This window comes from Rhododendron vialii, chromosome 5a (assembly GCF_030253575.1).
Source record: "Rhododendron vialii isolate Sample 1 chromosome 5a, ASM3025357v1".
Taxonomy (NCBI): Eukaryota; Viridiplantae; Streptophyta; class Magnoliopsida; order Ericales; family Ericaceae; genus Rhododendron; species Rhododendron vialii.
The window spans coordinates 13,094,978-13,108,600 of NC_080561.1; the positions used below are offsets into that span (position 1 = coordinate 13,094,978).

General features: G+C 36.7%; 1 protein-coding gene across 1 annotated transcript; it reads right to left on the reverse strand.

Annotated features, from left to right (window-relative positions):
- Positions 1–2,091: 2,091 nt before the first annotated feature.
- Positions 2,092–4,468, reverse strand: LOC131326624 (uncharacterized). Its single transcript, XM_058359474.1, has 2 exons — positions 3,918–4,468; positions 2,092–3,231 (listed from the first exon to the last, which is right to left on the reverse strand). Exons 1-2 carry the CDS (start codon positions 4,456–4,458, stop codon positions 2,591–2,593), a joined length of 1,182 nt encoding a protein of 393 aa, XP_058215457.1. The 5' UTR covers positions 4,459–4,468; the 3' UTR covers positions 2,092–2,590.
- Positions 4,469–13,623: the final 9,155 nt, after the last annotated feature.

The following is a 13,623-nucleotide window of genomic DNA, read 5'->3' on the forward strand; positions in this document are numbered from 1 at the left end:
CGCCACGTCAGCGGTCATGGGTTGGGTCATGGGTTGGTTTCATGGTTTGTAGACATATTGTAAATGTTACTATCATCTCTATGCACCGTCCTTTCTGATATTCATTCCTGTCCATCGATTTGAAATTACAAATTTACCCTTTTGTTTTCATTTGGTGCACCAAAACTTGTCTTCTACAGTTTAATTATTTTGAGCCCAAATTTGTTTGAAATTTTTTTTTGCTGACACGTCTTAGTAAATTTTTGTGGACTGCGACCAAATAGATCATGGCAATTAATCCTCTCAGAGATATTGATCAGGTCATCGTTTGATCCTATCTACCTAGATGTGAGATTTCCAAGCGCTTCCTCTCGATCTGTTCTTTGTTTTTATAATTTGGTTGGTTAGTGCTTTGTAAATTCAAATGCTTTGCCCGAATAACCGATTTGATAAAATAATGTTACATATCCTCCACTTCGTTCCCATTTTTATCCAGGTCTAAGATCTCCTACAGAAAAGTTACTTCCAAGTTCTAGATATATATTTCAATAACAGGAAGAGAAGTTCTATCTTTAGCTATCCATGATCCATAGCTATAATGAGTGTTAAAGGATAGAGGAGATACTTATGCGCTTTGACTTTGATTTTTTGGGTCACCCTTACATCTTATTGACGACTTGTAAGAATTCTGGTATTGAAATTATTAATATCAACGTAGAAAGTAGATAGTTATTTGTCATCTCTAATGAAAATTAACGATTCGGCATTATACCAATTGGGAAAAGTGTGTTCACCAAAGACTTAGTGGCCTTGAGATCAGAAGTTGGACAATGAGAAACCAAGCTCCATTGCTAAAATAGTGGTGAAGGTTTACAATGTAAAAGGAGGCTCAATGGGAACAGGTATAATATGCCTTAAAGATAGGTTGGATATTAGAGGCTGCCTTCCCAAAAATAAAGATTGTGGAGGAGTATAATTTTTGTAAATAGTAGAAATCTTAATCTCCTTTAGATATTAACACGTAATGTCAAGTATTTTAATCTTAATCTCCTTTATACTTCCATGAGTTTTATCTAATTGGCATTATTTTTGTATGTAGATGTGTGTAGAATGAAGTTTTAACACTTAGTAAAGCTTCAAAGAACCTTAGTAAAGCAACCAAGATTGATCAGTTAATGATGGAAATTTATTATCGTTTCCTAAGCCTTAATTGAATTTACCTTAGGATATACTTGCAGTGACAGAAATGTCAATCTATATGATCACCAACGCTCCTTTTCTCCTAGAAGTGAATCAGGGGACTATGAGCCATCTAAGGAGTTCCATTCAATTTGTGAAGCTACTTACAGCTAGAGCAATATTCTGGTTTAGACTTGATGTAATTGTGTGTTTCTTTTGAATCTGCAATTCATAAATTCAGCACTTCCGGACACCTTTCTAATAAAAGTGAGCATCAGCTACCCTTTGGACTTTGTCTCATAACTCTTTGATAGATATGGAAACCTCTATATTCTAGCATATCACTATTGATAGAACATAAAGTTTGGGAGATCTTCATTTCTGCTTGTTGTCACAAATTGCATCGCAGGAAACGTGTGGATCGATCACGCTGTTGAAGTTGCAATTCCTAACCATTTTACTTTTTGTAGAGGCAACAATTCCTCTTAATTAAGAGAGATGGACAATGGGTATCATGAGAAGCACTTGCAATGACCGTACATGATCCAAATAGGTGACAACTTTAGAATCTTCCATGATAAATTTATATGTACTGCTATAAGGAAAGTTCATATTGGGTTATAGTGCATTTTATACGGAATAAAATGTCACTATATACAAAAGTTGTTTCTTGGGTTTTTCATCATTTTAAATAAAGTGTCTGTGTGTGTATCTTTTTTTTAATAGAGAGAGAGCACTAGCTTTGCCTAATCCAATGGCTTCTTAAGCTTTCTTTGTTCCGTGTTTTGTACATGTAAAACATGTAGAAGTTACAGAGAGAGAGAGAGAGAGAGAGAGAGAGAGAGAGAGAGAGAGAGATTTTGAGGGTTGGAATCCACCTAATGACTACTCTATTTCGTTCCTCTTTAAGTTGTATGCTTTGGATATTCTCATTATACAATACTATAAAAACCAATCATGTGCATCGCACGTGCTCTTTTACTAGTGAATATCCAAAAATCCAAGATAGAAAATTTTTACGTGGGGGTGTTTGGTCGCCCCCTTGTTCCTTTTTTCATTCGTCATTTTCTCTGGATGTTTGGGAGCAAAATTTGGATTGTATTCTGTCTACATGCGTTATAAAAACAAAAAACAAAACAAAACAAAACCAAAAGAATGCACAATCTAAAGACCACCTCTAGAGGAGTTTTATGGATTCTGAATACAAATTCACGTACTAACATATTCCGTAAAGCTTATTTTGCACATTATTTTTCAGCACTTTGACAAATTCTCTCATAATCCAAAAATATACCATCTACGATATAAATCGGAACAAAAAAAAAAATTTGCTCCCGAAACACATATCGTCTATATTTTCAAACAAATCCAAAGAGTGATAAATTGATAGAGCAAATGAAACAAGTCGCCAAAAGTAAGAGTTACAAAAACATCATCTTTTTTTACAAACCAATTGTTCCTCCTCCTCTGGCTCTGGTTCATCCCACACTGGCGATTTTGTTTTGGAATCTGAACTATCCCAACCAGGTGAGATACTTCCTCTCTCCATATCATATACCCACCACCCCTCAACTGTTTGATAACTAAAATATATGCAATTTCTTATGCACCCAACTTCACTTGCGTTGACTGACAAACAACAATTAGTCCCCACGAACAATGTCCTTTCCCCTATCCCCTCCATCTTCACCCATGAGAGTGTATCGAACCGAAGCCGATAAACCTCCACATTGTCCACACTGCGAATAGATTTCCTAGACACGATTAGGAAAACCAACAAGATTTCCCCATTGGATTCCACCAAGTACTCCTTGAAATGCATCGACGGGACACTTGGAACAGCCCTGCTTTTGCTTAAACCGTTGATTCGGAGACGAGAATCGATTTCCTCTATCACTGCAAGAGTTCCTTGCAAACTCAATGCATAAAACTTTCGGTTGAATCCAATGGCATGGGTGAATTGTATGAGTTGGTTGTTTGTAGAGTGGGGGTCAACAAGGGTGCAATCTTGCTTGATCCAAGCATATTCACCTCCTCTTAGTCGATAGAACGCAAAAGCCGAATGATTCATTCCTGTTCAGTACATACAATGTAAAAGAGATAAAATACAAAACTTCGTTTTTATCTATATCAAACTTCTTTTTATCTTTTAATTTGGTGCTTGTTTATTTTAGATTCATGAAATCTCGAGAAACATGAAAGTAACAAAGATACACCATGATTCTGCAAAATCTAGTTTTGCTTGAGTGCCACATTCTAACCAGTTGAAAGCATCTTCTAATCGATCCAAAGATTATTTGGATTGCATTACTACAAAAAATTGGAATTCTTTCACATTTTGATCAATTAAAGAGGAATTCAACGGCGTAAACAGTGAACGATTGATTAATTGAAATTTTTCCGTTCTTCAAATGGAAAAAAGCCGACATAGAACCAGACCAATTTTCGGAATGCCCTTCTGGATATTCTTTAATGTCCTGGCCACTTTCGGGAGAAATCCAAGAATTTCTTGGGATCAACAGCTTTTTTTTTCTATTTACTATCTTTTCCTCTCTCTGTTATATCAAGTTTCTATTTGCAATTGTTTCCTCTCTCTGTTATATCAAGTCCCCTTGGTGTGATCCTGTGGATTTTGACTCATTTTCTCATTAAGTGAGGAATACAAGATAAATCAAACTAATTTGTCACGCCAAAAAAAAAAGACTTGACAAACAACACGCCTAGAAAGTAGTTTGCTAGACAAGGGTAATAATTCATACCTGTTAAGACCATCATCGTAGGAGTGGTGCCCTGTATAGGTGAGGAAGATATAGCACCATGTTTAAATGGAACACTTGTATCCCAAGGCGGAATATTATGACTTACATCCAGCCAGGTACAACAAGTACGCTCCCAGAGATCCCAGAGATATAACTGGGATGATGGTAGATACCCTCTGCCTCTACCAAATAATAAACCATGGGAGTACCCTACAATATGCTTCAAAGAACCAGAACCAAACGCACGTCTCCCACGCCAAAAATAGAACCCAGAATGGAATGGGATGTAAAAAGTGTCCGCGTAGGTGTCGGTGCCGTTGGTGATGAGCTGGGGAAATGGTGATTTGCGGATGGGGTTGCATTGTTTTGGTAGAACTCTGTATGATTTGGTGACATTACCCCCATAGCTAATGTTTCTCCTTAGGGTAGAATTTTTTGCAACTATGTTGAGTAGTTGGGGGGGAAGATCTGGCCAAGGCCATGGGATTGTGGGTTTTTTGCTAATTGGAGATTGCTTTCCGTTCTCTGACTTTAGACCCATTTTTGTGAGCAGAAATGAGAATGGTTGGCACAGTTTGGAGTTTGATTTTGAGAGGCTTAAATAAAACCATTATAAGCTTGGCCTCCAAGTTTTAATTATAGCCGAAAATGTTTTTTTTTTTTTTTTTTTTGTTTTTTGACTTGGAGCATGTGCTCGCCTTGGGGCACAGGTTACTTCCAAATGTAGCTGCTTATTAATTATAGCTGAAAATGTTTTTTTATTTTTTATTTTTTTGACTTGGAGGATGTGCTCACCTTGGGGCACACGTTACTTTCAATGTTGCTATGCAACCTAGCTCTAGTAGACGCAACCTATTCCCTACTCTGTTCCACTCAACCTACTGTATATTTTATCAATTCTGCCACGGAAACAAACGGGAGACACTGATGGAGGAAACCGACGGGAGACACTGATGGAGGAAATCGACGGGAATGAGGGCCCATTCTGGACAGTGCCGATCTCGACATTTGAGTTGTCCAAATCTGAACTCAAACTTGTTGCCAACTTAATATTAATTCATAAAAAAAAACAAGAAAAAAAACTAAAAAAAAATAGAGGAGATTATATTGTGCTTTTAGCTTGAATTACATCAAAAATTCAAAATCAAAATGCAATCTCGGTTATGGTGCTTTATGATTAGCACAATCCGATTCAAAGAAAACAATTTCTTGCATTTTTTTGAAGCAAATTCTTCTATTAAAATCATTGTAGTTTAACTTATCCAATAACTCATTTTCAATTGAGATCATAGCTAATCCACTTAATCTCTCTTGAGACATGGTAGTTCGAAGGTAAGTTTTTATCAACTTCAACTTCGAAAAGCTTCTCCCCACTGAAGCAACTGTGATCGATATAGGTAACAAAATGCGATATGCAACCCATACCATTAGGAAACCGCCATCTTTCCAATAAGGCCTTACGAAATCAAGGATGTTGATCAATTTTGTTACTTCTCCCGGCAATATTGTTTTCAAATGTTGAAGTTCTTAGAATAACTCATCCCTGTAAATATCACCATGATTTTTGTATTCCAATAAACTTTCAAGTTTAGTGCAATGCTCTCTCAATTGCTCTTCACTAATACTTTTGAATTTTGCGTTCATCAAAAAGCCAAAGATAGCTTCATAAAGTTCAAATTGCTCAAACCGATCCTCAAGTGATGCAAGAGCTTGATCTATAATGTGGAGAAAACAGGTAAATTTAACAATCCAAATACAAATCCCAAAATCCCCCTAGTTTTTATTTTGAGCAATGAAGATATCCAAACAGCCCCTTATTTGTATTCCACTTATTTGCATTGTTCAACTATAATTTAAACAGTCATGCCGATAAAAATATATATATATATATACAGTCCACCGTGTTAAGTTGTTATTCATTGAGAGTAAGCAAGTTGAGTTATTTAGTAGTAATAGATTTGCACATCTTTCAAAACATTTAAATAACAAATCCAAAAATTCCATCATCCAAATCAATACCCTAGTTTTCATGTTCTCATAGAAAAACAAAAACCCTAGAAGGCATCAAGGCAATAATCAATGACTTACTTGTTAGTGCTTGTGAAATCTGGGAATAATTTGTCTTTTTCTCCTTGATTTCTAACGGAGGAGCCTTGAATTGTGGGACTTTGGGGAGCAAAAGTTTCGATCCTCCAAAACCAAAATTTTCCCTCTTTTTTTTCGTCTTCAGAGCACGTACAGAGAAGAACGGGAGAAGAAAGGGGGCGACTATTTTATTTTCTCTATTAGTCCATTAAAAATTTTCAAATAATTACATTATGAGCCCTCAATGCAAAATGTCATACTTGCCCTTCTAACTTTTTAGACACAATATATATTTCAGTAACTAACTGTTGAAAATATATATATAATTTGGTAATTAACTGCCGAATTCTGGTATATATTTCGGTATTAGGTTACCGAAAATATATTTGACAATATTATATTACTAAAGATTAGAAAAGTCCTGTATATATATACATTTCGGTAATTGAGTGCCAAAAATATATAAACATTTCGGTAACTAACTGTCGAAATTATTTAAATATTACGGTATTCAAATGTCGAAAACATTTCATTTTTCGGGACCTGAAATGCCAAAAATCTGGTGTTTTGGTAGGAGAGGGGTATAATAGGAAGATTTGGGGAACTTAATGGGTTATATAGAGTAAATAAAGGAAAATTAATGAATTATATAGAGTAAATAAAAGAAGTGAGCTAATGAAGAAAATAAAGGGTTGCGAATAGTGCCCTCGAAGAAAGAAAGGTATCAGTGGTTTGTCGAAAAAGAAAAGAATGAGTTCTTTATTTATTACACTCTAACCCTTTTACTTTTGACTTATTTCACTTTTTCCGCCAAGTTTGCCCCAGCCGGTTTCCAAATTTTTTTGCCCTTTACTGGGCTTTGATTCTCTGGACGGGTAAACTGTGGGCTGGGTCTTTTCCTAAAATTTGGGGAAAATGACAGCTAATGACGTGTTTTGATAATTAATACCCGCCAAGGACATTTTCAACATTAACAAATGTTCTCAGTTTGTCCTTGGCGGATATTAATTATCAAAATACGTCATGGGCCGTCATTTTCTCTAAAATTTGTTTTTTCTTGGTTCACAAAATATTTTTGGGTTGCCTGCCCAAGGGGTTGCCCAAGCCCAAGGGTTTGATGGGCTCACTCTTAGGCCAGCCCTTACTTCGGCCCCGCACAAATGATTCAAGCCGCTAATAGTTTTAAAAAAAAAATCGAGTGGACATGTGAAAAATCAGCTTAATCTGGTATATGTAGGTGTTCAATCCAATCTTTCATTTTTTCATTCAGATTTTGGATCCATGAAAAAATGAAAATTGGATCGAGCAGCTACACATATTGGATTGAACTGATTTTTTACGGACCCACTCGGGTTTTTTTTTTAAATTATTGAACGGATTGAATCCGTGTAGGGACCAGAGTGGGCCCCGCATGCCCGTCGGTTGCTCCCGTCGATTTTCTTAGTTTTTTTGGTATTTTATTCCCTACTGTATTTTGGAGTAATTTTTAGTCTAGTTCCCCAATCCTCTCCACTCGTTGTGAATTGTCATTTTTGGAGTAATTTTGAGTATTGTTTGGTCGGTTCGGTTTGGATGTGGTTTCGGCGGATTTGAGCATGTAATTTATATTTTTATATATACCAAAAAATTAAAAAATAAAGCCTCAAAATTAACTTCAAGTCCAAACAATCTAAACCAATTCAAACAAGTCTAAACAATTATCCACCCTAAAATCCAAACAAGTTCATCCACCAAACCAACATTACTTAGAGCAACTCCAACCCATTTCCATTTGAACTCTAAAACTCCATTTTGGAGAATGCATATCCTCCAACCCATCTTTATTTGGGGTCTCCAAAATGGAGACTCAATTCTCATTCTCCATATTTGGAGGGTCTCCTCCTAAATGGAGACTCATCTCCATTTCTGTCATTTACTAATATTCTATTTACTTTTCTACTAGAATTTCATCAATTACATATAACTTTTACATTCTGCATCCTTTTTCTATAAAATTAGTATTATTGGAAAGATGATAGTAATAATACCTTCAAAATGAGTCTAATATTAAGTAGGATAAATTTCACTGACCTCCCTTGAGGTTTCTGACAAAAGCACATACCTCTCTAGAGGTTTCTGAAATACCAGTGACCTCCCTTTCTTTTGAAACAAATAATGTAGCAAGATTCCCCATCAGGTCAAGTAAACCTAAACGGTGTTAGTTTCTTGAGAAAAATACCTAAATGCCCTCTATGATCTGCACCTCCTCTTGTTCCATTTTCCTAATCTCTTTATTCTTTTTCCACTGCTTCCAATGTTAACCTGTTCTCCACATCCGCCCCATTGAATGGTTGCAACCATTATTAATTTGTGGACACCATACCAAGTTACATCCCAATTTTACCATAGTTCCTTCCTAATTTTCTGTTCCGCTTTTAGGCTGGGTGTTCCCAAAAATCTAAATTGTCTTTTTCAGTTATTTTTTTTCTCGTTTATTAGTTTTGCACCAAATTTTTATTAATTATTGATCTGTCTCAACGAAAAGAATCAGAAAAATGAAAAATTAAGTCCAAAATTCATATTCTTTTAAGAAAAAGCCAAGTTGCGACAAGTTTTGGTTTTGCTCATAATTTGAGAATTCTAACAAATTCACTACAATGAGAAGGATATTAAAAAAGTTCAATATGACAAGTCAAAATTGGCTATTTAGACATTTCATTTAAACTTTTATTATAATTTGTCACTTTTCAAGAAATCGGTAGTGGCACGATTTCTTGCCTCTCGTATTGGTAAAGTTACTCCTCTACTCGTATTCGTTCGTAGTTCTTGTCTCTGCCATATTCTTCTCTTTTTGTTTTGGAATTAGGACTTGGGAGTTAGGAATACGTATTTGTATTTACTTGATGTCTCTATTTTTGGTGCAGAATTGGGGATTGGTATGTAATGTGGCCGGTAGATTGTTGTGTGGCCTTGTAATGCCCCGAATTTTGGGAACGTTAAATAAATATTTTATTAAAAATCTAAAGAAAGTCTGGCTCATTATTACATCATAACTCCCACAAGAGTTCATAATTACACAAGGAGGGAAACTAGGGTTCCTATCTACAACTCCGTCTGCTCCTCCATCCTAGCCAGCTCTTCGGCTCCAAAGGCCTCCAAGGTATACAGCTCACCTCGATCATCTCTAAAGTCTGACACATTATACCAGCGTCGCCACCGATATAATATGTCAGGATCACCAAAGGAAACACCATGAGCTACAAGAGCTCAGCAGAATAATCATATACCCACTAACCATTAACTTATACATAGCAAGTCACATAGCACATGCATATCCAAATAACAATGACACATCCACATTCTTTAATCTAACGTTGGTGTCTGCGACATGTGTGTTTCTCCTACGCAACTCATCGTAGACCGTGTCTCGTTTTCATTTCCAAATCAACATTTCGAAACACACCCAACCTCGGTTCCGCCACTCCGGGTTCTCGAGTATCCTCACAATGGTTCCGCTGCTCCGGGTTTCCATTGGCACACAAAAATATTGAATTTGGCATTGGCTCTTGTCCACGAATAACCAACCCACAATTCAAAACCCTTGATTCCGCCGCTCCGGGTTTTCGAGTATTCTCACAATGGTTCCGCCGGTCCGGGTTCCCATTTGGGTTTTCGAAAATCATTAAAACAATTGTGTTGGCTTCTCTCCACGGATAACCAAACCACAATTCATCCCTCGGTTCCATCGTTCTGGGTTCCCGAGTATCTCCATAATGATTCCGCCGGTCCGAGTTCTCATTGGGTTTTTCGAAAACGTTTTCACACACCACACAATGCGCTACCAAGTCCGGCCCCATTGTGGTTTCAAAACTTATCTTGCCTTTAACACACCCTAGGTGTCATGTTTCTACTTTCTCGGTTTATGTGTCACGTTGCATGCATAGACTTCGCGGTAGAACTTTTCACGTACGTACACATAAATCATTCATTGTAATCTTGAAATTAAATTAGCAAAATCATCCAACTCTATGTCATTGATATCATGTCATTCTTCCTAACTTCACATAGTCATATTCAAACACATAGTTCACAACATAAAGCATAGCGTCACATGTACGGACGCTTTTGGAGTGGAGACTGCTTATGTTTTATCATGCATCAAACAAACAATCACGCATACATGCTCATAACCATCCTAAGATCAAAATACGAATACTTCCATGCATTTCGATATACAAAGAACATACAATATACGTAGAGTAAGTAAGTAGAGGTATTCTACCATTCTTCTTGGCTGTAGGGCGGCTACGAAAGGTAAGTCGGCGGTCGAACGGAGTAACTTCCTACGGAAAGCTCACGGTAGATTCGAAAGAGAAAGGTTTCTCTCGAAACTAGCTCTTGACTAAACTTCCTAAACTTTTTGGATCGAAATGGTGATCGAGTGGCGGTTTAGTGACGGCTTAGGGTGAGTTTCTTGAAGAACACAAGAAGAACTCAAGAACGAAGGAGGAACAAATAAGAACAAGGTAAGAACACAAGGATTTCTAAAGAGAGAAGTTGAAGGATGAAGATGTGAGTTGAATGACAAGTGAGGGATCCTATTTATAGCAAAACTTTGAGCTCTCTCCCTCCCTCATATGGCCCGCCCTCTCTCTCTCCAATTCTCCTATGGATTTGCTCCATTGAGTTGTCATATCATGCTTGGAAGCATGCATGACTTGTCAAATCCAAATTTAGGATTAAGGCTATTTTAGGCAAGTAGGATCTTAAGCTTTCTAGGGTAAATCCTAGGTGATCATGATCTAGGGTGCAAGACTTACAAGTCTAAAGATTTGGTCAAGGACTAGCCTTCTATGTTTAGTCATTCCTAGGTCTAGGTTGTAATCAAATTCTAGGGTAATTAGGGCTAGGTTCTAGGATGATTAAAGACTAGGATTCTATGCTTGAAGTTGTCTAGAAATGGGTAGGCAAATGGTAAATAGGCTTAAGGCTAAAATGTAGCTTGTTGGAGTGTACAACACACAAGAACACACCACACCACACTTCTCTCTCTCTCTCTCTCTCTCTCTCTCTCAGGTGTACATATATATATATATATATATATATATATATATATATATGTATGTATGTATATGTGCATGTGTGTGTTTAGGTCTAGGTAGCCTTATAAAGCTAGGAGAAAGAGTAATAATTATGGTTAAGGTCTTAATGACTAGTTAATACCCAATGGATAACACTTCTCCTAGCACACACACACACACACACACACACACACACACAGAGTCAAGTTCCGGTGAGGGATCCTGCATTTCATTAAAATGCGGGACTCCCCTTCCCGATTGAATTTCGATGATCTGAGCCGCTCAAAGTGATCAGAACGTGATTTTAAGGGTTCTCGCGAGAAATCAGCAAAAAAAATGACCGGGAAGGGCTTCATCCGAACAGTTTTCATTGAACGGTTCGGATTTTCAAAATTTGATCGGAAAATGAAAGTCCCTCATTTTAACAAAGTGAGGGATCCCTCACTTGGTCTGTGATATGTGTGTGTGTGTGTGTGTGTGTATATATATATATAGAGGAATTTTCAAGTGAGGGATCCTTCATTTTGTTAAAATGAGGGACTTTCATTTTCCGATCAAATTTTGAAAATCCGAACCGTTCAATATGTGCAGAACGTAATTTTAAGGGTCCCCGCGAGAAATCAGCAAAAAAAATGACCGGGAAGGGCGTCATCCGAGCAGTTTTTTTGAACCATTCAATGAAAACTGCTCGGATGAAGCCCTACCCGGTCATTTTTTTTGCTGATTTCTCGTGAGGACCCTTAAAATCACGTTCTGATCACTTTAAGCGGCTCGGATCATCAAAATTCAATCGGGAGGGGAGTCCCGCATTTTAATAAAATGAGGGATCCCTCACCGGAACCTAACTCTATATATATATATATATATATCTTTACATATATAACCAGGTATACTTAGGTCTAAGTAGTCCTAATAGGTCTTAAGGAAGGTAATGATTAGGGTTAGGCTTTCAAGAGTAATCTATTGACCAATGGATAAAGAATTCCTAGAAAGTAAGCCTATGGACAATAGACATGCTTATAATAGGCTATGAGTGCTACTTTTGGAAGTATCATGATTACTATCTTTGTCCAATGATTCTTAAATGCTAGAGAAAGGTAACTAAGTCAATTGGTACTTAGGCTTGCCTAACTAAATGGTTGGAAACAAATTCTATTACTCAAGGGATAAGAATTACCCTACAAACTATTATTCAATGGGTAAATGATGAGAAAAGATATACTTGGAAGAGATATCTTTTTGAAAGTGATCTTTCAATGGAGAGAAAGAATCATGCACTTTCTAGGAAAGTGTTTTATGAAGCATAATGATGGCTTGAAAGGAAAGTGATAAGTCAATGAAAAGTAAAATGATTAAAGGTGACTTGTCAATGCAAAAGAATGAATAAGGATTTTTAAGTAGCCTTTCTAGGAAATATGTATATACATACATACATATATATATATATGTGTGTGTGTGTGTGTGTGTGTGTGTGTAGGTTAGGAAGGAAGTCTTACCTCTATTACCCAAAGGATATGAATTACCCTACAAATTATTAATGATGAGAAAAGATACACTTGGAAGAAGTAATGATGAGAAATAAAGTCTTGAAATGACTAGTCATGAAAGTGTAATGATTTTCTTGTCTAGGGTCGGAAAGGTTCAACTAGGCTGTAGAGAGGTTCATAAGGTTCAAAATGTGCACATAGGAATTAGGAGGATTCATAAGGATCATAAGGTTCATCTAGATGGAAACTAGCCTTGAAGGGTAATATGGATTGGCCAAACTAGTCAGTTGGGAAATAACTAGACTTGCCAAGAAGGATTTCCAACCAAGAAATAAAAATTCAACTATTTAACAAAATTTTTATTGACAAAAAATCAGGGTCGTTATAGGCCTTCTCATTTCGCGTGGCCGACTAATATGTTGGTAATCTACTATATAACTATAGTTTATTTATTTTTTGGAAGTCCTATAGTTTATTATTGATTCTTGAATATTGTATTATACCTCATCTTGGATCAATGGATCTTGACACCAGTGGACTTGTATTCTAATTAGTAATGTTTATTACTAAATAGTGTTCTAATTAGTAATTAGTATTGTTTACAATTCTAACTCATCTATTCTTTATTCGCATATTGATCCACTCATATTTTGGAAATTGTTCATTTGCTCATTCTCGTCGGCCACTCCGGTAATACTGTATTTTTTAATACTCGCCAAGGGAGAAAGTGGGATTCCCTTGCATCCCTCCTTGACATTAATGTGTGAATTTGTTTTTGTTGCGGTGCTTGTCAAGGGAGAAAATGTGATGCAATAGCTGCCCCCCTTTTTTAATTACTTCGTGTTGATTAATCTACTTAATGGTTAGTTTTTTTGTATACTCTCTAAGGGAGAAAGTGGAATTCCCTTGCATCCCTCCTTGCCATTAAATGTGTGAATTTGTTGTGTTGTGATGCCTGTCAAGGGAGAAAGAGTGATGCAATGGCTCCCCCTTTTAACGAGAGTGGAGTATTGAGATTTGATAAGGTTTTTGTGTTGGGTGCCTCCGACACAAAATCCTGGCTCCGGCACTTGA